Raw genomic sequence first — 27,195 nt, 5'->3', positions numbered from 1 at the left:
TCTTGAAAGGCAACTAAAATAGCAGGAGCAAGGGGCTATTAACTCCCTTCTCCTCTATAAATTATTAAACATAAGAAAAATTTATAAAATTGGGGTGTTTGAATGTGCATGGATGTAGTACAGATTATACGAAAATGATGACTGTCAGTTTTATGAATGAAAAGAAGCTGGATGTCCTGGCACTAAGTGAAACAAAGCTGAAGGAGGGTATGAGAGTTTCAGTGGGAAGATGTAAATGGGATTAGGTCAGGTGTATCTGAGAGGGTTAAAGCTAAGGTAGAGGTACCAATAATGTTGAAGGATCATTTATGGCAGGAAAAGAGGGAATATAAATGTATAAAGTCAAGGATTATGTGGATTAAAACAAGGGTTGGATGCAAAAATTGGATTCTAAATGTTTATGCACCTGGAGTAAGTGAGAGAGAGATATTAATTGATTGATTGATTTTGGGAGATGTTAAGTGAGTGTTTAGGGAGTTTTGAACCAAGTGAGAGAGTAATTGTGGTAGGGGCACCTATATGCTGAAACAGAAGAAAAGGTTGTGGAGGGCATATTAGGTACATTTAGGATACCAGGGATAAATGATAATAGGGAGCCTTTAATTGAACTTTGTATAGAAAGAAGTTTGGTAATAGGTAATACATATTTTAAGAAACAGGACAAATAAGTACAGTAGGGCCCCACTTATACGGCAGGTTAGGTTCCAGGCTACTGCCGGAAAGCAGAACGTCATTTTTTCCACTTATAAATGCATATAAATGCCAGTTAACAAGTTTACACTAACATATATTATGTTAGCAATAGAACTAGGCATTAAAAACAATAAAAAGTAAAATACACACACAGCACACCCATTACAGTGGACCCTCACCTAACGCTGTTAATCCATTCCTGAGAGCTCAACGTTAGGCGAAATTATCGTTGGGTGAATTAATTTTCCCCATAAGAAATATTGGAAATCAAATTAATCCGTTCCTGACACCCCAAAGTATGAACAAAAAAATTTTTTTACCACATGAAATATTAATTTTAATACACACAAACTGAAGAAGACATGCACAGTTACATGACACTTACCTTTATTGAAGATCTGGTGATGATTGATGGGATGAGAGGAGGGAAGAGTGTTGATGGTGCTAGTGTTTAGAAGGGGAATCCCCTTCCATTAGGACTTGAGGTAGCAACTCTTTTTCTGGGGTTACTTCCCTTGTTCTTTTAATGCCACTAGGACCAGCTTGAGAGTCACTGGACTTCTGTCGCACAACATATCTGTCCTGTACCTCCCGTTCCTTTATGACATTTCTGAAGTGTTTCACAACATTGTCAGTGTACAGGTTGCCAACACGGCTTGCAGTAGCTGTGTCAGGGTGATTTTCATCCATAAAGGTTTGCACTTTAAGCCACATTGCACAGATTTCCTTAATCTTAGAAGTAGGCAACTTCCTCAATTTCTCTATCCCCTCCTCTGAAGCAGTTTCCTCAGGTGAGGCCTCTTGCTGTTGAAGATGATCTAGGAGCTCATCAGTGGTTAGTTTTTCATTGTCCTCCTCCACCAACTCTTCCACATCCTCCCCACTAACCTCCAACCCCAAGGACTTCCCCAATGCCTCAATGGATTCCTCAACTGGCATAGGATTCTCAGGGTTAGCCTCAAACTCTTCAAAATCCCTTTTGTCTACACATTCTGGCCACAGTTTTTTCCAAGCAGAGTTCAAGGTCCTCTTAGTCACTCCCTCCCAAGCCTTACCTATAATGTTTACACAATTGAGGATGCTAAAGTGATCTCTCCAAAACTCTCTTAGAGTCAGTTGAGTTTCTGAGGTCACTACAAAGCACCTTTCAAACAGAGCTTTTGTGTACAGTTTCTTGAAGTTTGCAATAACCTGCTGGTCCATGGGCTGCAGGAGAGGAGTGGTATTAGGAGGCAAAAACTTCACCTTAATGAAGCTCGTTTCCGCAGAAAGTCGCTCTGCCACATCTGAAGGATGACCAGGAGCATTGTCTAATACCAGGAGGCACTTAAGGTCTAATTTCTTTTCAATTAGGTAATTTTTCACAGTGGGGGCAAATGCATGGTGTAACCAGTCATAGAAAAAGTCCCTAGTGACCCATGCCTTATTGTTTGCCCTCCACAGCACACACAAATTAGCCTTGAGGACATTGTTTTTCCTGAACACTCTGGGAGTTTCAGAGTGATACACCAATAAAGGCTTCACTTTGCAATCACCACTAGCATTAGCACACATCAACAGAGTAAGCCTGTCTTTCATAGGCTTATGTCCTGGGAGTGCCTTTTCCTCCTGAGTAATGTATATCCTGTTTGGCATTTTCTTCCAAAACAGGCCTGTTTCGTCACAATTAAACACTTGTTCAGGTTTCAGTCCTTCATTGTCTATGCACTCCTTGAATTCCTGCACATATTTTTCAGCCGCTTTGTGGTCTGAACTGACAGCCTCACCATGCCTTATCACACTATGTATGCCACTACGATTCTTAAAAATCTCAAACCAACCTTTGCTGGCCTTAAATTCACTCACATCATCACTAGTTGCAGGCATTTTTCTAACTAAATCGTCATGCAACTTCCTAGCCTTTTCACATATGATCGCTTGAAAGATGCTGTCTCCTGCTATCTGTTTTTCGTTTATCCACACCAATAACAGTCTCTCAACATCTTCTATCACTTGCGATCTCAGTTTCGAAAACAAAGTTGCACCTTTGGCAAGAACAGCTTCCTTGATTGCCGTTTTCTTGGCCACAATAGTAGGGATGGTTGATTGGGGTTTTGTGTACAACCTGGCCAGCTCGGAGACACACTCCACTTTCATACTTAGCAATGATCTCTTTCTTCATATCCATAGTAATTCTCACTCTTTTTGCTGTAGGGTTGGCACTAGAAGCTTTCTTGGGGCCCATGGTGACTTATTTTGCAGGTGCAATCACTAAAAAGGCTGTGATAATATGAAATGTTCCGATTGTATGCTTTGACGCGACCGCGGTGGCTGGCTTGTAAACACTGGCACCCACGGAACAAGTGAGGCGGGCTCAGGCCGCACGTGGACGCGTCTCGAATGAACCGCATTGAGCGAGTTTTTTAGCGCTAGCCGAGGCAAAATTTTTGCGTTAAAATGTATCGCTAGACTGATTTAACGTTATGCGATGCGTTCGTTAGGCGAGGTTCCACTGTGCTTACCTTAAAATATTTGTAGTCTTAATATAGGGTGTGAGGTGAGTTTAATTTGTAGGAAGTCAGGTCTGGGAGGTATGGTAACCAGCCAGGCCAGCCCACCATAAACATCATAAACATAGGGAGAAGTAATGAATAATTCATGCCAAGAATTGTAAACAAAAGTGTTTTGTATTAAGGGGAGTGACGTTATGTTTCCCCCCCCGCCTGGCTACAACACCTCCATAATATATAAACATGCTGTTTATATGCTATGTAATGTATTTCTTATATAATTTTGAAGAAAACATCATAGATGGAGTAATGAAAATGCCTATATTGGCGTAAAATTAGACATTTAATGTGCCCAAGAGTGATTATTATTACATAATAGAGATGTGCACATGGAGAATGTAAACAAACCTGGTGGTGTGCACCATATTTGAAAGACCGCTTGCCGTATAGAATGTTTTGGTCATAATTTGAGATCGCCATATTAGCGAACGCCGTAGGACGAAACACAAGAAAGCGGGGCACTACCGTATATGAGATATGATATAGGACAAAATGACACTAGTTAGTTGGACAGTGTATTGGTAGATAAAAGATTGATGGGTTGATATCTAAATGTTTATGTTTATAAAGGGGCAACAAATACATCAGATCATTTTTTAGTTGTAACTACAGTGAGAGTAGCTGTATAGCCCTTGTGGTTTAGCACTTCTTTTTTATTATAATAATAATAATACAGTGAGAGTAAAAGGTAGATGGGGTACAAGGAGAATGGCATCAGTGAATAAGAGAGAGGTGAAAGTTTATAAACTAAAGGAGGATGTAGTTAGGTTAAGATATAAAAAAAACTATTGGTAGGAAGTTGGGCTAGTGAGAGTATAGGTAATGAAGTTGAAGGTGTTGAAGAGGTATGGGGTAAATTTAAGAATGCAGTGTTAGAATATGCAACAGAAGTTTGTGGATATAGAAGGGTGGGTGCAGGAGGGAAGAGGAGCAGTTGGTGGAATGATGAGATAAAGAGAATGGTAAGAGAGAAAAAGTTAGCATATGAAAGGTTTTTACAAAGCAGAAGTGATATAAGGAGGATGGAGAGTACAAGAGAGGTTACAAGAGTGATAAGGAAATGTAATAGGAGAGGAAATGAGAGTGAATGAGATGCTGTCAATAAATAATGCTGAGAATAAAAAGTGTTTTCAATGAGATTAATAAGCTGAGAAAACCTAGGAAATGAATGGATTTGGCAGTTAAAATTAGAAAAGGGGAGTTATTAGATGGGGAATTGGAGGTATTGGGAGGATGGAGGGAATATTTTGAAGAACTGTTAAATGTTGATAAACAGAGGGAAGCTGTGAGTTCATGCATTGGCCAAGGAGAAATAAGTACTTTTAGGAATAAAGAAGAGCCAGATATGAGTGTGGGGGAGGTGTGTGAGTGAGTGTGTAAAATGAAAGGGAGGTAAAGCAGCTGGGATTGATGGGATCAAGACAGAAATGCTAACAGTAGGTGGGAATATAGTTTTGGAGTGGTTGATGCTTTTACTTAGTAAATGTATGAAAGGGGGTATGGTGCTTAGGGATTGGCAGTGTGTGTTCATAGTTCCTTTGTATAAAGGCAAATGGGACAAAAGAGAGAGTAAGAATTATAGGAGAATAAGCCTGTTGAGAATACTTGGTAAGTTGTATGGTAGAGTTATTATTGAGAGAATTAAGGATAAAATGCAGAGCAGAATCACAGATGAACAAGGAGGCTTTAGGAAGGGTAGGGGATGTATGGAACAAGTATTTTTATTGAAGCAAACAGGTGAACAGTATTTAGATAAGGGTAAAGAATTTTTCATTGCATTTATAGATTTGGAAAAGTCATATGATAGGGTGGGTAGGGGAACAATGTGGCAGATGTAAGTGTATGGAATAGGTGGTAGGTTACTGAAAGCAGTTAAGAGCTTTTATGAGGATAGTGAGGCTCAGGTTAGGGTATGCAGATGAGATTATTTTCCAGTAAAAGTAGGCCTTAGACAGGGATGCATTATATCACCATAGTTGTTTAATATGTTTATCGGTGGGGTCTTAAGAGAGGTGAATGCAGGGGTGTTGGGGAGGTGTGGGATTGGAAGATAAAGAGTCTAACCTAATGTGTGTATTTGCTGATGACACTGTGCTTTTTGGGAGATTCTGAAGAAAAGTTTCAAAGATTGGTAAATGAATTTGGGAGGGTATGTAAAAGAAGGAAATTAAAAGTGAACAAAGGAAAGGGCAAGGTGATGAGGGTAACAGAAAATTTAGGTAGTGAAAGATTGGATATCAGATTGGAGAGTATGGAGGAAGTGAATGTGTTCAGATATTTGGGAGTGGACTTGTCAGCAGATGGGTCTGTGAAAGATAAGGTGAACCATGGAGTTGACAAAGGAAAAAAGGTGATTGATGCACTGAGGAGTCTGTGTAGACAATGAACTTTATCTATGGAAGCAAAAAGGAGAATGTATGAGATTATAGTGGTACCAATGCTCTTATATGGGTTGTGAAGCATGGGTTGTGAATGTTGTGGCAAGGAAGAAGCTGGAGGCAGTGGAGATGTCATGTCTGAGAGCAATGTGTGGCACGAATATTATGCAGAAAATTTGTATCTTGGACATTAGAAGGGGGTGCAGGGTTACTAAAAGTATTATACAGAGGGTTGAAGAGGGGTTGAGGTGGTTCGGACATTTAGAGAGGGTGGAAGAAAATAGGATGACTTGGAGGGCATATCAATCTGTAGTGGAGGGAAGGCAGGGTAGGAGTCATCCTAGAAAAGATGGGATGGAGAGAGTAAAGGAAGTTTTGAGTGTGAGGGGCTTAGACATCCAGCAAGCTTGTGTGAGTGTGTTAGAAAGGAATGAGTGGAGGCAAGTGGTTTTTATGATGTGCTGTTGGAGTGTGAGCAAAGTAACATTTATGAAGGGATTCAGGGAAACCATCTAATTGGACTGGAGGAGGGGTAGGGATATTTGCAGTTTTGAACTATAGTACCGGCAAACCTCTGGCAACACGGTGATGGAGTAAGCGATGGTGAAAGTGTTTCTTCTTTTTTGGGTCACCCTCCTCGGTGGGAGACAGCCAGTTTGTGTAAATAAAGGAAAAATCTACATTTGTGCCATTAGTCAGTTTCATTACAATATTATGTGTTGTTATTGTATAATGTACAGAAATAATTCTAAAATTAGGTTCCTTATTTTATTTACTACACTAGAGCAGAAGATTAGAGAGAAGCCAAATGCTTATGGTTGTCTTTCCTCCAAACCAGGTCATGTGTTTTGAAAAGGAAGAAAGAAGAAGGCAATGATAGTGAGACCAGAAAGGTCCAATTGGTTGGACATAAACTGAAAAACAGTGTTAAAAAATTCTGAAATGGTTTTACTTGCATTTACAAGGATGCGTTGATAGTAGGCTTTTATTCCATAGAGAATAGGAGGTTTCTTAATGAGTACAGTAGTATGACTGAAACTGGGACTGTGTATTTGCTGATGACACTGCTTTTTGGGAGATTCTGAAGAAAAGTTTCAAAGATTGGTAAATGAATTTGAGAAGATATGTAAAAGAAGGAAATTAAAAGTGAACAAAGGAAAGGGCAAGGTGACGAGGGTAACAGAAAATTTAGGTAGTGAAAGACTGGATATCAGATTGGAGAGTATGGAGGAAGTGAATGTGTTCAGATATTTGGGAGTGGACTTGTCAGCAAATGGGTCTGTGAAAGATGAGGTGAACCATGCAGTTGACAAAGATGGAATCCTAGTGATATCTGGAATCTGGAGGATAAGTCACATCACCCTCTTACTCAGTCCAACCCATGACTGTATCTCTTCCAGAAATTAGGGTGATGCTAGATGCTTCGTGGTCTCGCTGGGGAATGGCTGTGGCTCGTACCAAGACCCATGGTTAGTGGGAAAATCATGTCATCAATTGCACTTTTCTTTATTTGATGTTTTACCTTTTCTTGCCTTTGATACCTCAAATGACTCCAGAAAAATTGCAGCAGCAGCTTTCTGTCCGACATAAGTTATATGTAACATTGATAAGTGATTTAGTTCCTGCTCATCTCTATGATCAGTGTTTTTTGGGTCACTTGAGAATATTTTCAGGAGCATTTAATTAGAGAAGAATTAAAAGTATAGTTTTGATTATAGAAGTGGTAAGAGAAGGAATAATCAAAGAATAGAGAGAATCAGGAATAGGAAAGTTGAAGAAAATCTGTAAGGTATAGATATTTAAGAATAAGTTAACAGTGTAATTCAGTGAAAAAGGAAAGTAGGTGTTGAAGAGTGTAGGGAATATATACATTTTTTTTTTAAGTATGCATGATAAATGAATGCAAGACCTATACCAGGTAATTATTGTATTCGGTGAGCATTAATGCAAAGTGTATGAGGGAAGCTTGACCCCCTTCCCCCTCCTCCCACTAAAAAAATAGAGTACAAAATACAGTCAACCCACAGTACCATATAACATACAGCCTTGGGTCCAGGGTTATTGTTTATAATATCAAGCTGCCATCCCACAGGAGTTAGGCAAGCACTATGCTTATATACCACAGATATTTAAAAAAATTGAACCCACACCCTCTTCAGCATCTGAAGAGGGTTACTGACTGAGGTTGAAATATACAAATCTCTTTTACCTGTGTTTCATATTTCTGTTCAAGTACTTTATCATTTTATTTTCATTGTGTTTAGGGAGTTTTTAATCCAAGCATGTTCCTGTTCAATGAAAATTGAAGAATGTGCAGTATAGTGTAAGAAGGATTCCATTATTTTCCAGAACTGTAGTTTTTATTTATAAAAGAGATATGTATTATTGTGTTGTACATATTATCAGGATTTTTTTTTTTTTTTTTTTGAGAAGTCTTCTAGAGTTTTGCAAATTCCCTTGGCTAAATGAGCTTCCCAGATGTCATACTATGCTATATTTTTTATTAATTTTCTGTATGTACTGTACTACGAGACATATGGGCTCATAAATTCTTAATGTTTGAATATTCAAACAGTTCACTCCATATTCTCAGGTATTACAGCTTTAACTAAGAAAAAAATATCACCATTTTCTTCAGTATTAACCTACCAGTATTGGCACATTAAATCTTAACAAACCACATAGTTTTTCTCTAATGCCAAGACACGCAGTATTTCACTTTGCTGGAAATAAATGAAGATGCTGGCTACACTCATTAGCCCATGTTCAGTGTGGCTGAAATACTTATTTTCTTTTGAATTGAAATTTGGGAGAGAGTTAGCCTTAGAGCCGTTTGTGCTAGCTAAGGGGTGTTAATGCTTCAGGGTCTGGTACCTCCACACTTATTTCTCATTTCAAGATATGCAGCATTCTATATTGCTAGATATAATTGGAAACACTGTTTGCACACAACAATAAGTGTTCAGTTTAGCTGAAAACATGTTCTTTCCTAATGGATGAAAAATATGGAAGGGAGGGTAACTTTATTAGTGGCGATACTCTTGGCTAGCTGTGCTAATGTATCACTTCTTGGTACGTCTCATACCAAGGTATGCAGGTTTATTTTACTGGATTATTTTGGAGAAGGTTCAAGTTTGCTTCTCCAATACCAAGAGCACTGAATCCTCTCAAAGACTTGCCTAAGATTGACACTGCCCTTAAGCAACAGGTGGAGGACTTTTCTCCCAACAAACTGAAGAAGATAGATATTACACCACTTGTGTACTGGGTCGATGACACTGGATTATTTCCTTTTGAGTTTCCAAAAAATATTTGATAAGACAAACACTACCACCTGCCACATTGCTTGCTTCTAACCAAACTTCTGTTGCATTTCCCCATAAAGCCACAACATGCAGTGTGCTGACCTATTATATACTGTGATTGTTACGTGCATGGATTGCCATTGGGTGAGTGTTAAGTCACTTTTTTTTTTTTTTACCAGAGTATATTTATAAATAAATTTTGGGTAGAATGTTTTCCTTCTTGAAACTCTTATACTTCTAAAAATTTTAAGACCCAAGTTACCGCTTCCCTCATAATGTTCTGAAAGCTTGGAATTAACTTTAACCCGTTCAGGATCTGTCCCGTAGATCTACGGCTTCACGTTGAGTGTCCAAACCATAGATCTATGCCAAAATTCTAGCGCCGTCAAATTTAGCGCAAAAATGCTCATAGGCCTACATGTGAGAGAATGGGTCTGCGTGGTGGGTGTGCGTCATAAGCAAAAAATCTAGGCGCCCACATAGCATTGTGGGAATGCCGGCTCAGTTACCCTTGTTCACCATGCCTCGTCACAAGGCAGCTCTCACTCCAAGGAAAATTGGGACTCTCCTGTTCCTATCTGATAGTTCTGACAGTAATGGAAGTGGAAATGAAGACGAATTCTTTGGCTTTGATCAGTTAGTGACCGAAAGGAATGACCAGGATATCGATAATAGTGCAGAAAACCCTGACAATCCTCAACCTTCTACCTCTGGTGTGGGCACTCATCAGTCACGGTCGGTTGTACCTCAACACAAGAGAAAACTATTATTTTCGCGTGGCCAGGCCTCTGACTTCAGTAATGATGATGATAGTAACGTGGATTGTGATTTTATTGCTCTTGACGATCATTCGAGTAGTGATAGCGAGGAATCATATTCACCAGTGAAGCGTCGGTATGTACGCTGCCGCATGCGCTCGGGTAGTGTACTTTATGCCATGCCCAGGGGACGGAGTACATCCCGTGGCCCTACACCAGGTATAGATAGTGATAGTGAGGATGATGTGGCTACACTTGGCATGGATAGACCACAGGCATCAGTAGATGGTGGTAGTGGTGATGGTAGTGCCACGGCCATGTGTGACTCACCAGCCCAGGCTGGGACCCACGCTGCTGACTCCGCAGTTAAAGGACAAAGTGGAGCGTCAGCCACCAGCCCACCACAACCACAACTACCGGCACAACCAGCCTATGATGTCCCGTATCCACCAGCAAACCGTATCTGGGATTGGCAGCAAAATCCCAATTTTGTTCCCAAGCCCCACCACTTTGATGACTCTGAAAGTGGAATTCTACCAACTTGTCCCCTTGGAAACACTGCAAATGAACTGGAATTCTTTGAACTATTCTTTGACCAGCCATTGATGGAAACTACTGTCAGGGAAAGTAGTAAGTATTTTGAGTACACCATGGCAAATACGATCATATTACCACAGTCAAGACTACACCGGTGGAAAGAGACGACTGTTGCAGAAATGTATTTGCTTTTTGCAACAATAATGCTTATGCCTCATGTCTATAAGCATAATATAAAAGCATACTGGTCCACAGATCGGCTAATTTCTACCCCGGTCTTCAGTGAAATCATCCCAGTGAACAGGTTTATCTTGCTGTTACATATGTTGCACTTCTCTGACAAAACCAGGCCTGACAGAAGTGACAGGTTATACAAGATTAGAAATGTTTTTATGTATCTCAAACAAAAGTTCAGCATGTACTTTTATCCATTCAAGAATGTTGTAATTGACGAGTCTTTGATTTTGTTCAAAGGTAGGCTGTCATTCAAGCAGTATATACCGAGCAAGAGGAAATGCTTTGGTATAAAACTGTTTGTACTCTGTGACTGTGACAGTGGCCTGGTATTGGATATTGTTGTATACACAGGAAGTAAAACATTGAAAGATACCAAGATGTTATTGGGTATCTCAGGTGACGTAGTGAGAAGCATGATGGCACCTTATCTTGGTAAGGGGCATACATTATATACCGATAACTGGTACACAAGCCCATTACTCAGTGATTTCTTGCGAGTGAACAAGACAGATGTGTGTGGCACAGTGCATTCTAATTGTAAACATATGCCCCGGCTCAACGCAGGTGCTCGTGGTGATGATGTGCAGGTGTTTACTGCCGATGACATCATGGCATTACGGTGGCATGACAAACGAGATGTCACATTGTTGACAACCATTCACCGTAATGAAATGCAAGACAGTGGCAAAGTTGATCGAGTGACTAATGAACGTACAGTGGAACCTCAAAAATCGAACGTATCACATATCGAACGTTTCGAAAATAGGACCATTTTTTCGGGCAAACTGTGACCCTATTATCGAACTCGCCCCTATTTTCGGACCGCCGGGTATGGGACCTGTCTGCCTCCCGCTCTGTCCACGTCCCCGCGCAGGCGCCGTGAGCAGTCTACCTTTGTTTATGCTTGAGTGAACACTAACCAGCACTCTCATTCACGCATTTTACGATTATTTCGTTGTGTTTAGTGCTTGTGGGACTGTGAAATAAGCTGCCATTGGCCCAAAGAAACTTGCTAGTGGTACCCCTGTGGTAAAGAAAGTGAGAAACACCATAGATGTGAAGAAGGAAATAATACAGAAGTACAGTGGACCCCCGCATAACGATGGCATCGCATAGCGATTTTTCCGCATAACGATTACTTTTATCGCAAAATTTTTGCCCCGCATACCGATTAAAAACCCGCATACCGATTTTCGTCCGAGACGCGTCCAATGTGCCCTCACATGTGCCGGCCGTCCCATTGTTTACCAGCCAGCCTCCGCGGTAACATCCAAGCATACACTCGGAATATTTCGTATTATTACAGTGTTTTCGGTGCTGTTTGTGGAAAATAAGTGACCATGGGCCCCAAGAAAGCTTCTAGTGCCAACCCTGTGGTAAAAAGGGTGGGAATTAGTATGGAAATTAAGAAAGATTTTGAAGGGTTTGGGGCTAACCCTGAGAAGCCTATGCCAGTTGTGGAATCCATTGTGCCTACTTCAAAGATTAAGGAAATGTGTGCAGAGTGGGTTGAACTGCAAACCTTTATAGATGAAAATCACCCTGACACAGCTGTTGCAAGCCGTGCTTGTGACTATTTCAATGACAATGTTATGGCCCATTTTAGGAAAGTCTTGAAGGAACGGGAGGTACAGAGCTCTATGGACAGATTTGTTGTGCGACAGAGGTCCAGTGACTCTCAAGCTGGTCCTAGTGGCATTAAAAGAAGAAGGGAAGTAACCCCAGAAAAGGACTTGCTACCTCAAGTCCTAATGGAAGGGGATTCCCCTTCTAAACAGTAAGAAGATAATGCTCTCCCCTCCTCCCATCCCATCAATCATCACCAGATCTTCAATAAAAGTAAGTGTCATGTAATTGTGCATGCCTTTTTCAGTTTGTGTGTATTAAAATTAACATTTCATGTGGTAAAAAAAATTTTTTTTCATACTTTTGGGCGTCTTGCACGGATTAATTTTATTTCCATTATTTCTTATGGGGAAAATTGATTCGCATAACGATTATTTCGCATAACGATGAGCCCTCTTGCACGGATTAAAATCGTTAACCGGGGGTCCACTGTATTAGAGTGGTGTGAGACTTGTTGAGCTTGCCAGGATGTATGGGAAAAACAAGTTGACCATTGGTTCTATCCTGTGAAAGAAAGAACAAATCAAGGAAGCTGATGTTGCGAAAGGTGTTAATATAGGGAGTGGATGAGGTGCCTTCTTCAAAGATTAAGGAGTTGTGCTAAGTGGAATGATGTCCAAATGTTTGTGCAGAAGTACCACCCTGAGCAAGCTGAAACAAGCCATCTTTGCAACAAGTTCAGTGACAGAACCATGTCCCATTTTAGGGAAATGTTAAAGAGGTGCCAGAAACAGAGGACTGTGGACAGTTATTTTGTGAGACAGGGGCCCAGTGACTCTCAAGCTGGTCTTAGTGGCATTAAAAGACAGAGAAGGGAAGTAACCTCAGAGAGGGCTTTACCTGAAGTCCTCATGGAGGGGGATTCTCCTTCCAAACACTAACCCCAACTCCCTCTCTCCTCCTCCCTATCTTCCAGATGCCATCACCAGTCTTCAATAAAGGTAAGTAAAAATGTTATTTTATATGTATTACTATACATAATTAAAAACTATAGTATTTGTTGTATGTAAAACTGTAATTAATCTCTATAAAATGTATTTTTTGTGTGAATATTTTTGGGTTTCTGGAACGGATTAATTATATTTCCATTATTTCTTATGGGAAATGTTGCTTCGAATTTCAGACTTTTCGAATTTAGAACTAGCTACTGGAATGGATTAAGTTTGATTCTTGAGGTTCCACTGTATTCGAAAACCAGTGACAGTGATTGATTATACACAAAACATGCGCTTGGTTGACAAATGTGACATGCAGATTGGCTTTGTTGATTGTGTTCGTAAAAGTTACAAGTGGTACATGAAACTTTTCTTCCATCTCATGGACATTTCAATGCTCAATGCATGTAATATGTACCAAATGAAGACTGGCAATAGACCACCGTATGGTGAATTTTGTTTGCCTGTTGTCAGACAACTCATAATGAAGTACCAGGTAACAACACCTGCTTTACAACAAGGTCCTCGAACTCCTCAGGATATACCCAAGCGTTTGAGGAGGGAAGGTGATCATTTCATAATACAGCTTCCTTCAACTCAGAAGATATTTGCTCAGAAGAGATGCATCATCTGTGCACAAACAAAACGACGGCAACAAAGACGCAAAGACACTTGGTTTACGTGAGAGGAATGCAAGGTACCTCTGTGCATGGTGCCTTGTTTCAAGGAGTTCCACAAGCTCCAGCAGTTCTAAAACCATGTCCAGTGATTGTAAATATGTAAATATATGATAGAACATTAGTATTATACAAGATTTGTGCATGTTTATCGTAATAAACAACAGTGGTAAACAATAATATGATAATAACTTTAGTGCGGTTATTGTGTTCAATACAGTGAGTTTATATATATATATATTATATACAGTATTGGTCTCTCAGGCCCCAAATGTTAGTAGGAAAAGAAAAAATTAGAAAAGAAAAGAAAAACTACAAAAAACGGTAAACAAAGTAATGTACGTAAGTGGAAATTGTCGCTGTTGCCACCACCACGTCATTTGGGGTCAACTTCTCGGCACTGTATCTCGGTAAGTACTGATCAGAATTTTTTTTTTGTCTTATTACCTTCACAAAAATATACTCTTTAATTCTGTAAGAAAAAATATTTTTTTTTTTTTTTTTTTTTCAAAATTTCTTGGACACTGGAACACCACTTCACAAAAATATACTCTTTAATTCTGTAAGAAATTTTTTGTTTTTGTTTTTTTTCAAAATTTCTTGGACACTGGAACACCACTTCAGATTTTGGCCTTGGACCCTGAAGGGGTTAAATGTTGATCAAGGTTTGAGCTATGCTCTGACCATGTTCTCAAAGTGGCTAATTGATTGGGAAATACAAGAAATTCAGATTTTTAGGTAAAAAATAAAAAAAAAAATTTCTACTGTACTTTAAAGCTAAGAGTGTTCAGAGGGTTGACTGTACAAGTACTTAAACTTCGAAAGTAAACTTTGTAAAGTGAAGTATTTTATGTGCAGAGTCAGAGCAAGATATCTTCTTCGATAAACTTTTTGAATAAAGAAGAAAGTGAGATTGTGTCTAGTTACTAGGGTGAATAGGGAAGCAATGTAGCAAATGTATGGAATAGGTGGTAGGTTAATAAGAGCAGTGAATATTTTGTATGCAGATAGTTAGGCCCAGGTTGAGGTATGTAGGAAAGAAGGGGACTATTTCCTGTTAAAATTAGACCTTAGACAAGGATGCAGGATGTTTCCATGGTTATTTTACATAGTTGTAGATGGATTTGCAAATATAATTGAATGTTAGGGTGTTGGGGAGAAGTGTCATATTAAAAGATAATGACTAACATAAATTGGGAGTTGTCACAGTTGCTGTTTTGCTGATGACACAGTTGCAATGGTTTTTGGAGGAATTTGGGAGGGTAAGTAGAAAGAAGGAAGTTAAACATAGAAAAGAGTAAGGTAATGAGAGTAACACAAAGTCTAAGTAATTAATGTTTGGATATCAGATTGGAGGGATGAAGTATGCAGGAATTAAAAGTATGAAAGACAAGGGGAAACCATAGAATAGACAAAGGGGAAAAAGATGGGTGGCGTGTTCAGGCATCTGTGGAAAGAAAAAAAATTGTCTATGGAGACAAAAGGAGGAATGTAACAAAGTGTAGAGGTGCAGACTCTTTTCCGTGTGTTTGTGGCTTGGGCTTTAAATGTTGCAGTGAGGAGAAGGCTGGAAGTACTGGGAATGTCTTGTTTAAGAGTAATGTGTGATGTGAATTTTATGCAGAGAGTTCAAAGTGTGGAGATTAGAAGATGACATGGTGTTACCAAACGTACAACTCGGGCTGAGGAGGGGTTGTAGAGATGGTTTGGGCATTTAGAGAGGATGGAGCATAAGAGGATGACTAAGAGGGCACATAAATCTGGGGTGGGAAAAGAGGAAAGAGGGGTAAGGATTGACCCAGGATGGAATGGAAGGAAGGGGTAAAGAAGGTTTTGGAGTGTTAGGGGCTTGAACATCTAACAGGCTTGTGTGAGTGTTGGATCAGAGTGAGTGAGGACAAGTAGTTTTTATGGCTTGACACAATTAGTTTGAATAAAGAAGCATTTATGAAGGGATTCAGGGAACCCAGTTAGCCAGGCTTGAGACTTGAAGGTGGAAATTATAATGCTTGCATTTTTAAGGAAGGGTGAGGATGCCACAGTTAAAAGAATCATCAAAATTGTAATGGTAGCACACTTCTGGCAAGACAGAGAAAGAATGAATGATGGTGAATGTGTTTCCTTTTTTTTTTTTTTTTTTTTTTTTTTTTATATAAGTCCCACCAAGCAAGAGAAGGATGAATAATGGTGAATGTTTTGTTTTGATCACTATCTCAATGGGAGATGGCCGACATGTTAAAAAATTGTAGCTAGCTGCAGTTTTTTCTATGGTATTGCAGATCATTTGTAGAAATTTATTGCTACATATTCACACATGAGAAATAGATATTCTTTATGTAGTGGATAGTGAATAGAAGCTGCATTCTTGACTTGGTTGATGTGTCAGATTATATACACTGAGACACTTGCTGCATAAGATGACAACCACAAACTTTGTAAGTCTCTCCTTCTTTAATTGATTTTTTTTTTACTATTTTATGGCATACATGTTCTGGTACAGCTTTACGTTTCTTCAGCATGTCCTTTCAAAATACAGCAGTTCGTTTTTATCTTCGGGAATTTCAAATGATGTTTTTGCTTCACCTTTATTAATAAAACACGGAAAGCTTGCCTTTATAAGTCCTCTCTTATATAAAGCAGAGTAATGAAGCTCACATGAAACTTGAGTGTTCGGCTCTTTGCATATGTGTTCCCTATTTTGTACCTTTGTGTCTTATTCAGTGTTTAAGGTTTCAGGAAGATATCTTAGTAAGTATTGTAGCACAGTATATGTTCTACTACATGCCTTTATGTTAAATTATACATCATTGCAACCTGTTATGTTACAGTTGGAGGATCTACTTGTATATGTTTTAAGAATGTAGAAAGATGTCATATTCCTTTATTAACTTCTCTTGTCAACAGAACTTCTTCCTAATGAAGTGCTTTTGATCTGAGGAATTTTAGCTACTCTTCCCTTCCTTGGATGAAATCTCTTTTCCTCTCATTTCCAGGCACAGTATGATCCCTGTGGATTTACCAGTTCCATATGAAAATAATAATATAGAAACAATTATACAAATTATTGTTATCATTCACACATGCTCATACTGCATATCAGTGGTTATATTAGTTTCTTTGGTTTCTAAGTGCCATGTTCATAAGTAAAGGTGCTTGTAGCTATAGGCATTGGTAAGTTTGGGTCATGTAGACAGCATATAAATGAGGAATTGGTGGAGCTGCCATGTTAGGGATTATTGAAAGACAAAGTCCTGGAATGAAATATATAGTTCAGAGACTGGAGGAGAGGTTTTTGAAATGGCGTGAAGGACAGGCTTGAGTATATGAGTGTGAATATATTAGTGAGAGTGTGTGAGTATAGGACATGCTCGTGTAAGCAATTTAACATCTATTAAGAGATTTAGGGAAACCAGTTGTCCACACTTGAGTTATGAAAGTACAGTGCCTGCACTTTGCACAATTGATAAGGATGTATTTAGATCACTGGAATTGTGATGTCTGTGCTCTTCTGAAAATTTCAGGCAGCTGTGAAATGAGTGATGATAAATGTGTTTAACTTCTTTGATATCCAGGTACTATTTACTGCTTGGTAAACAGTGTAAGCAAGTGTACAGAGACTTGTATATTTGTTTCCACCCATTTTTTTTTATAGTAAACATGCATCGGTTCAACCTGTCAAAGAAGGGTTATCCTAGTAGCTGTTGTCTTATTGCTTTCAGTTCCATTATCTTAAAATAATTAGACATGAAAATTTTTATTAACAATGATCTAAATCTGTATCTGATCACCAGTACAGGTACAGTAAGGTCCATTTTCCCCTGCCATAACACTAAATGTATTTCAGTCTTAAGATTGTATGGCTTTACAAACTATATATTGATTTACCCTCTATCTCTGAACTCTAGTAGCATTTTCTTCAAGGGAAGTGCCTTGATGCTGGTAAAGGGTTCTTGATTCAAGGAATTAGAACTACCTTTCCCTTCAGTGGATCACACCTGATTACTGCCTATTCTCTAGGTGCTGTATGACCTTTGCCTGTTTAGTGCTTACTCATAAATATAATAATTATATTTTCCATATTGCCTCCCTTTTCCATTATACAGCCATTTGTAAAACAAACTACCAACCTGTGTGTTCCCTGACACCTCTGATCTCCAGTCTGTTAAGAAGCACTTGAGGAGATATCTTTTGTTTTTCTTTTTCCTCTGAACCTGCACTAATTAATGGACGAATGTGACTTTGCTGCTGCCTATCTTATAAACCAATTTAGTAAAACATTTATATGTTTTTAAATTTGAAATATTTAGCCATTTATTCTATTAATGCTTTTGTTGTAGTAAGTTATAAATTATAAGTGAGTTTGTTGTTAGCAAAGTATATAATATAGGCTTAAGTAATTATGTATATTGGCTTTTGGACTTACTGTTTACTTCCTACATTGGCAAGCAGATAGTGTGACTGTAATACCTTACCTGAAGTGCATCTAGAAAGTAGAGGGAAACATTCCTCATTCTAATTTAAATAAATAAATTTTAGAAAGTGGACATGAACAGGCATCTTAGATAAATATTTTACACAATGCATGTGTGAGAATATACTTGCCTAGCTGTATATGTGGTGGTCAGAATTCATCTGGCCTCTCAACTTTAAATCATTTGGTACAGTAGGTGCCTAATCCCTCAATTACTGTGGTACTGTACCACTGTGCTTCTGAATCCATGTGCCTGTACTAAGTTTCCTTGGAGTACCCCTTTTTACTTACTTTTTCCACTTTTTTTACTCTACTTGCAATAAAAAAGTAACATGTTATCTGGGTGATAAGCTTCCACCAGTGTTCCACTGTTCTGGTCCCTTCCAAATCACACAGTCTACCCTTGTGTATAATGTTAATATGGTTTAGAAAGACATGTAAGCAAACACTATGACATATTTATTAGAAAACGTTTCGGTCCTGGGACCTTGATCACTTCTAACATACAGAGGTAGAAAGACATTATATATATAGGCGGAGAGTGAGGTGTGGCGCACGTGACCTGAGGAATGTCATAAGAACATAAGAATGGAGGAACACTGTAGAAGGCCTACTGGCCCATGCAAGGCAGGTCCTTATCAAAACAACCTCTGCCTATGATGAGGACGGGTAGACGATGAAATCATGTGACTCCTGTGTTGTTGGGTTGGTGGTGCTTAAGTATCATGTATACCAATGTTTTTGAAATTTTGTAGTTTCCAGTGTTGCGTTCTATAGTGTCGGTGACGGCGATTAGCGAGGCTTCTAGGCACCATCGGCGTCTGAGGTCTGGTTCGGTGAGAACGAGTTGTGCCTCATTCCAGTTCATCAAACGTCCCATGGAGTCTCTGTGGAGGACACAGACGTACCTTACATCGTCTCTGTTAGAGGCATTTCGATGCTCATTCAGGCGGACTACAAGATCTCTGCCTGTCTCGCCTACATATTTCTTGGGACAGAACCCAAGGCACAAGCTATCCTCAACAAACCGCCCATGGAACAGCCCCTTAAGCAGTTCATAGTACTCCCATGTGGTGATGTTGCCACGAATACTCGCCGGGCACTTGCTATGAGTAACATCAACGTTTCCACCATAAACACATCATCTATCAAAGACCTCACTACAAAAAGCAGCCCCACACCTCTAACTTCTACAGCAGGCGTCTACACTATCCCCTGTGGGTTCTGTCCCAAGAAATATGTAGGCGAGACAGGCAGAGATCTTGCAGTCCGCCTGAATGAGCATCGAAATGCCTCTAACAGAGATGATGTAAGGTACGCCTGTGTCCTCCACAGAGACTCCACGGGACATTTGATGAACTGGAATGAGGCACAACTCGTTCTCACCAAACCAGACCTCAGACACCGACGGTGCCTAGAAGCCTCGCTAATCGCCGTCACCGACACTATAGAACGCAACACTGGAAACTACAAAATTTCAAAAACATTGGCATACATGATACTTAAGCACCACCAACCCAACAACACAGGAGTTACATGATTTCATCGTCTACCCGTCCTCATCATAGGCAGAGGTTGTTTTGATAAGGACCTGCCTCGCATGGGCCAGTAGGCCTTCTACAGTGTTCCTCCATTCTTATGTTCTTATGTTCTTATGACATTCCTCAGGTCACGTGCGTCACACCTCACTCTCCGCCTATATATATAATGTCTTTCTACCTCTGTATGTTAGAAGTGATCATGGTCCCAGGACCGAAACGTTTTCTAATAAATATGTCATAGTGTTTGCTTACGTGTCTTTCTAAACCAACTTGTTGGTATTTATTACCAAGGTTTATACCATAATGTTAATATCCCTGAGTATTGTGTATGTCATGATCATATTTTCCCCTTAACATTTTTGCTTCTTAAGTTATACATATGTGGTTTAGCTGTGTTAGCTTTTCCTTGTAACTCTTGTCTGTGGTCTGGGATAAGTCTGCTGGTAAACTTCTAAACTTTATTGATTTTCTTTAATTCCTTGACTAGGTGTGAGCTGCACATGGTGAAGCATATTTGAGGATTGGAATACAGCATCATAAATTATTTTTTTAAGTTCTTAAGGTAATTACATTTGCATGATTATCTGGAGATATCCTAGGTATATTTTTCACCATTTCTTGCATGATAGGCATCCAACTGGATTGAGAAATAATAATGACAGTGGTTCTTGTTTTACTCTGCAATTATTAGTTTACACCAAGGTCTTGCAATTTTTAGTAAACCCACAGAATGGATGGGTACAAACTCAAAGTGAGCCAATCTTAATGCTAGCAGGCCAGTGCATTAACCTCTGTACCATGTCAGCCTAATAAAATTCGCTCAGTCAAGGCATGTTTCAGTTTCAGTACCCTTGGAAAGTTGGCATGAGCCACACTGTGACCACAGTGCAAGTTTTTACAGATGAATCTTGCACTGGCTTACCATGGCTTAAACTCCCGTTCTTTCTGTGGGTTGTTTGTAATCGTGTTATAATTTTGTGAGTAAAATTCAGTATAATTTTAAGAAAATTAGTATAATCCAGTACAGTATAGAGATTTCCTAAAGTTATACGTACTGTACTTTTTCCTTCAAATCAGCTGGAAGCTTATCTCATCTTTTCCAGAACCCTTTCTATAACTGGTTCTCACAAGGTGTTTGTCAGTTAAAGTGTGGGTTCAGCTGTTTGTTTCAGACTGTTCAGTACTTTTGTTAAGGTGGATCTTTCATTTATTTATTTTTTTCAACTCCAGACCCAGGAGTCACCTTACCATGTGGTGAGGTTTGAGCAGCTTTGCCTGATCAAGAACCCAGGAATCTCTGCCTTTTTTTCAGCCTTACATTGAAAATCTCCTTTGTATAAAACTTTGCTGTTGTTTATTGCCTGTGATTTGGGTCAGATTATAGATCATGGCCTTATGATACCACCACTGGCACCTGAATGCCTTGTGGCCTCTGATGTGAAATGGCTTTTGGATAATTCTTGGGCTTTGATATGTGGATTAATTCCATCGCTGCTGATGCCACTGCTGCTGCTGATGCTTTCAATGCTACCACTGTTTTCTCACCAATCCCTCTTCTGCTATCATTGCTGATGTCTCCTTGGTGGGGCATAGCCTTTGGCTTGGATCAGTTCCTGGATATGGTTTGGACTGCAATTTTTTTTTTTACTCACTTTATGTTGTGGATGTATTCCCTTTTATTCTCTTGTATTAGTACCTTAGTTCTGGTATCCACAGGATATTATTATGTGTTGCTTGTTTGCTCATACTATTAATTTTATTTTTGTTACACAATTTTGCCTCTATTGTCCTTGTGTCGGCTCATGTTTACTTTTTTGTCATGATTGCTGAGTGTTCTTATAAGGCAAAATGCTCTTCAATTCTCACTTCATTCATTCAGTCATTAGTTGTTGTATATAATTTTTACTCTGCTGATGTTTACATGGAGCAAAATTATTATTGCATTATTTACATGTTCATGAAAATTTGAAAACCTAACATTTATATGTTATAGCACCATGATGAGTATTGTTTTACAGTCATGATTCTGTATGCCGGTGTGTTGAAAGTCCAAATTTACATAGCAAATCAAATTTTGTCTTCATTGTTGAGATTAAATTACATACTGTAATTGGAACATTAAAAATCTGCAGAATGTTTCAGTTATCAAAATAGGATTTTCTATCAAGTTTGGATAATTTATTTAAGTTTTTAAGAAAATGACACTTCAGAAAAATCTTGGTCGTTTTTTTATATACTTAAGTTGCTAATTACACAGAAATATTGCTATGTATTTAGTGGGGTAAGTGGCATTGATGTAGCTGTAGAATTACTGCGTAGCCTAGCTCTTCTGTTGTCCTTTCAGGAGTGACGCTTACCGAGTGCTCAAGTGGAGAGGAGAAGCCCACCTTGCCACTGTGGACAGGTAAACTTTTTATTAGTATACTCCACCTTCACTTTTGAAGCTTATTGTTATTGCTTCATTTGGCAACAAGTATCATAATTTAAGAGACCATTTAACCCTACAACCCATCCTCCTGAATAAATATCAGTTATTTACCATGAAATTTTTTGGAAAAAGTGAAAGTAACACTGAATTTGTGGTATGTACACATATTATGTTTGCTTCCTCAGTCTTCTCTGCAGCTTAATGCTTTTTGTTGGGTCATCAGAACAAAGTTTTACCTTCATATATTATATTACATGCATTGATATTAATGTATGTTAGAATTAGCTCAGTTTGGTTAATCAGTATTAACCTAATACAGTGGACCCTCGACCAATGATATTAATACGTTCCTGCGAGCTCATCGTTAGTCAAAATTATCGTTAGTCGAGCTAATTTTCCCGATAAGAAATAATGGAAATCAAATTAATCCGTTCCTGACACCCCAAAGTATTGAAAAAAAAAAATTTTACCACATGAAATATTAATTTTAATACATACAAACTGAAGAAGACATGTACAATTACATGACACTTACCTTTATTGAAGATCTGGTGAAAATTGATGGGATGGGAGGAGGGGAGTGTGTGAATGATGTTAGTGTTTAGAAGGGGAATACCCTTCCATTAGGACTTGAGGTGTCAAGTCCTTTTCCGGGGTTACTTCCCTTCTTCTTTTAATGCCACTAGGACCTACTTGAGAGTCACTGGACCTCTGTCACACAACATATCTGTCTATAGAGCTCTGTACCTCCAGTTCCTTTAAGACTTTCCTAAAATGGGCCATAACATTGTCAGTGTACAGGTTGCCAACACGGCTTGCAGTAGCTGTGTCAGGGTGATTTTCATCAAAAAAGGTTTGCACTTTAAGCCACATTGCACACATTTCCTTAATCTTTGAAGTAGGCAACTTCCTCAATTTCTCTATCCCCTCCTCCGGAGTAGTTTTCTCAGGTCTGGCCTCTTGCTGTTGAAGATGATCTTGCAGTTCATCAGTGGTTAGTTCATCATTGTCGTCCTCCACCAACTCTTCCACATCCTCCCCACTAACCTCCAACCCCTTAGCAATGATCTCTTTCTTCATATCCATAGTAATTCTCACCCTTTTTGCTGTAGGGTTGGCACTAGAAGCTTTCTTGGGGTCCATGGTGACTTACTTTGCAGGTGCAATCACTAAAAACGCTGTGATAATATGAAATGTTCTGATTGTATGTTTGGATGGGACCGCGGTGGCTGGCTGGCTTGTAAACACTGGCCACAAGTGGACGCGTCTCGAACAGAACGAATCATGTTGGTCGAGTTTTTTAGCGCTAGTTGAGGCAAAATTTTTGCATTAAAATGTATCGCTAGTCGGATTTAACGTTAGACGATGCCATCGTTGGTCAAGGGTCCACTGTATACGTAATCAAATAGTGAATATGTATAGAGGATTTGGCTTGAGGTATAATATATATACAGTATTGTAATACATAGCCAGCAGTAGAGTTAGGAAGACAGGTTAAAAAATGAACAACAAGTTTAATATACTCACTAACATTATACAGTGGACCCTCGACCAACGATATTAATCTGTTCCTGAGAGCTCATCGTTAGTCGAAATTATCGTTAGCCGAGTTAATTTTCCCCATAAGAAATAATGGAAATCAAATTAATCCGTTCCTGACACCCCAAAGTATTGAAAAAAAATATTTTTACCACATGAAATATTAATTTTAATACACACAAACTGAAGAAGACATGTACAATTACATGACACTTACCTTTATTGAAGATCTGGTGATGATTGATGGGATGGGAGGAGGGGAGAGTGTGGATGGTGTTAGTGTTTAGGAGAATCCCCTTCCATTAGGACTTGAGGTGTCAAGTCCTTTTCCGGGGTTACTTCCATTCTTCTTTTAATGCCACTAGGACCAGCTTGAGTGTCACTGGACCTCTGTCGCACAACATATCTGTTTATAGAGCTCTGTACCTCCCGTTCCTTTAAGATTTGTCTAAAATGGGCCATAACATTGTCATTGTAATAGTCACCAGCACGTCTTGCAATAGCTGTGTTAGGGTGATTTTCATCCATAAAGGTTTGCAGTTCAACCCACTTTGCACACATTTCCTTAATCTTTGAAGTAGGCACAATGGATTCCACAACTGGCATAGGCGTCTCAGGGTTAGCCCCAAACCCTTCAAAATCTTTCTTAATTTCCATACTAATTCTCAGCCTTTTTATCACAGGGTTGGCACTAAAAGCTTTCTTGGGGCTCTTAATTTCCATACTAATTCTCAGCCTTTTTATCACAGGGTTGGCACTAAAAGTTTTCTTGGGGCCCATGGTGACTTATTTCGCAGGTGCAACCACTAAAAACTGTGATAATATGAAATGTTCCGATTGTATGTTTAGATGCGACTGCAGTGGCTGGCTTGTAAACATTGGCACCCACGGGACAAGTGAGGCGCACTCAGGCCACACGTGGATGCATCTCGAATGGAACAAATCGCGTTGGTTGAGTTTTTTGGCGCTAGTCGAGGCAAAATTTTTGCGTTAAAATGTATCGCTAGTTGGATTTAACGTTATACAATGCCATCGTTGGTCGAGGGTCCACTGTACTTGCCAAGTTGTGGTTATAAGGGGTCTAATTTCAACTCTTAGCCCCACCTCTTGATTACTTGCAAAATGTATTCTGCATGAGCTGCATATAGTACAGTAGACCCATATATTACAGATTTATTTGGCACGTTTTGGTTATTACACTATTGAAAAATTGCAGCATAATTTTATACAACACTTTGTAAAATTAACTTAACACTGTTCAGTTTGTGGGAGGGGAAAAGATTGCAGTGTCACCTGCGGGATATTTCCCTAGCTCAGGCTGCTTCCTGGCTGTGGGTGAGACCACTGTCTCTGTGGGGCTGCACCAGGCTTCAAGGCAGCAAAGGATTGCTTTACCTTGCTCCTTTACGGTAATGTGTCAGGTGATTTCAAGTGTAAGCCCATGGTTATTTACTGCTCTAAGAATCCTCGTGCTTTGAAAAGTGTAGATAAAAATGCCTTACCAGTAATTTGGAGGTCAAGCCAGTCAGCATGGATGACAGAGGAAATATCTATTGATTGGTTTAAGCATTGCTTTATTCCTGAAGTCAAGTTTCACCTGCACAGCAAGAACCTTGCAGTCAAGGCTCTTCATTATTGATAATTCCCGTACTCATCCAGAAGTTTTGCTGGATGTGACCCCCCCATGTAAAAGTTGTATTTTTACCTCCAAATACAACATCGTTAATACAACCACTGGATCAGGGAGTAAAGTCATTGAAGTGTAACTACACAATAAAAGTAATGAAAAAACTGCTACAGGTCCGCCATCACAAATCCGGCAATCAGACATCTGGTTCCATCAATTATTCAGCACTAATTTTGGCTAGCATAATTTCAAATTTCCAGGGTTGCCACACCAACCTGCTGGTACTGTTTGGTGGCGCTACTTGCTGCGTAAGTCATTCCAATTTGTTTTTCTCCATTTATTGTTATAACCTGCTTTTAGCCCTAGCCATGGTTTCACCGAATAAAAGAAATGCTTCTCGTTGTGTAAAGCACATACACAGTACATCGTCTATAAAAGATAAGGTGGCTTTGAAGCCACTGTTGGTTGCCATGAGCTCAGTCTTGTGATGCAGGGGAATATGCTTTATTATTACACTAATATCAACACTACGGCTTATTATTTACCTATCACAATTGATCTAATATGACATAATAAACAATATAAATAACATAAAAACATGTTAAATACTCCAGAATGAAGAATACAGTGGACCCCTCAACCAACGGCATTAATCCGTTCCAGAAGGCTTGCCGTTGGTCGAGTTAATTTTCCCCATAAGAAATAATGGAAATAGAATTAATCCGTTACTGACTCCCCAGAGTCTGAATTTTTTTTTTTTACATGAAATATACATTTCCTTATATGGAAAGGAATGGGACATGCAAAATAAGCAATAATTAAATGCCACTTATCTTTATTGTAGAGTTGTTGATGAGTGATGTGCCAGCAGCAGGGGAAATTCAGAATTGTCTATTGCTTGGAAGGAGAATCCCATTCCAGAAGGACTTCATTTCCATCGTAATTCTCACCCTTTTTAACACAGGCTTGGTACTAGAAGCTTTCTTGGGACCCATGGTGGCTTATTTAGTGGTTACAAGCACTAGAAATAGTGGAATTATCCAAAATGTATGGGAGGCACACATGGAAACCGACTGCAACAGCTAGTAAACAATGGCACACTGACTCTTGGAGTGGCTGGGTCTGCTCAGGCCGCGCTCTGGGCACATTGACACATTCCGGACAAACGTTGTTGGTTAAGTTTTTTGTCGTTGGTTAAGGCAATTTTTCTATGGCAAAAAGCGCCGTTAGACGAAATTGCCGTTACTCAATGCTGCCGTTAGTTGAGGGTTGACTGTATTTGGCATAATACTGAGCAGTTCGATGGAGGTATGAAGAGGACATGGGATACAAGTACCATTCTCCTATCCCTGTCTTGGGGGCTTATATTAGAGAAAACGGAGTATAGCACAGGGCTAACTTTGATATATACTCGTAGTGCACCATAAAACTGAAACAAAAAAGATATTTTCTCTACATAGATTATCATACACAGCAGCATATGTGTAGAGAATCTAGGATAACCCAAAAAAGTCAGACAAAGTGATTTATTTCTAGTACCTGGCTTGGGCTTGCCATATATGATTTTTGGTAAATATTTATTTTTCTCAGTTGTTTGTTGGGCTATCTTATTGAAACATGAACAATGTGTAATGGAAAGACACTTCTTAACATACACCAAAAATGAAAGAAATCAGACCTTAAATAATGGAGTGCATTTCTTAGCCATTAGCTGCCCCTTAGCGGTATATTTTCGTATGGTTTTTATGGTTGTATTCTCTTTTTTTTGGTCTCATTTGATAGAATGGAAGATATATTGCAGAAACAGATAAGATTTTGATTGCATTCACGACAAAAAGTACCTTGAAATTGAGCTCAAAGTAGCGGAAATGTTTGATTTTTGCCGATGTTCAAT

At 39.2% G+C, this 27,195-nt stretch overlaps 2 protein-coding genes across 6 annotated transcripts in view; one reads left to right on the top strand and one right to left on the bottom strand.

Annotated features, from left to right (window-relative positions):
* Positions 1 to 27,195, top strand: part of LOC128687596 (uncharacterized) — a 213,115-nt gene that overhangs the window by 86,760 nt on the left and 99,160 nt on the right. For all 5 annotated transcript variants that reach the window (XM_070083980.1, XM_053775140.2, XM_053775137.2 and 2 more), the window contains exon 7: positions 22,052 to 22,111. In XM_070083980.1, coding sequence (XP_069940081.1) covers positions 22,052 to 22,111 — 60 coding nt within the window. The remainder of the gene's footprint in view (positions 1 to 22,051; positions 22,112 to 27,195) is intronic.
* The window catches only part of LOC128687597 (uncharacterized), a 191,527-nt gene continuing 186,379 nt past the window's right edge, over positions 22,048 to 27,195 (bottom strand). The window contains exon 5 of the mRNA XM_070083983.1: positions 22,048 to 22,101. Coding sequence (XP_069940084.1) covers positions 22,072 to 22,101 — 30 coding nt within the window. The 3' untranslated portion in view covers positions 22,048 to 22,071. The remainder of the gene's footprint in view (positions 22,102 to 27,195) is intronic.

This window comes from Cherax quadricarinatus, chromosome 11, assembly GCF_038502225.1.
Source record: "Cherax quadricarinatus isolate ZL_2023a chromosome 11, ASM3850222v1, whole genome shotgun sequence".
NCBI classification, from domain to species: Eukaryota; Metazoa; Arthropoda; class Malacostraca; order Decapoda; family Parastacidae; genus Cherax; species Cherax quadricarinatus.
Note: the sequence above shows the minus strand (reverse complement) of the source record. Positions and strands in the feature narration are given on the sequence as shown.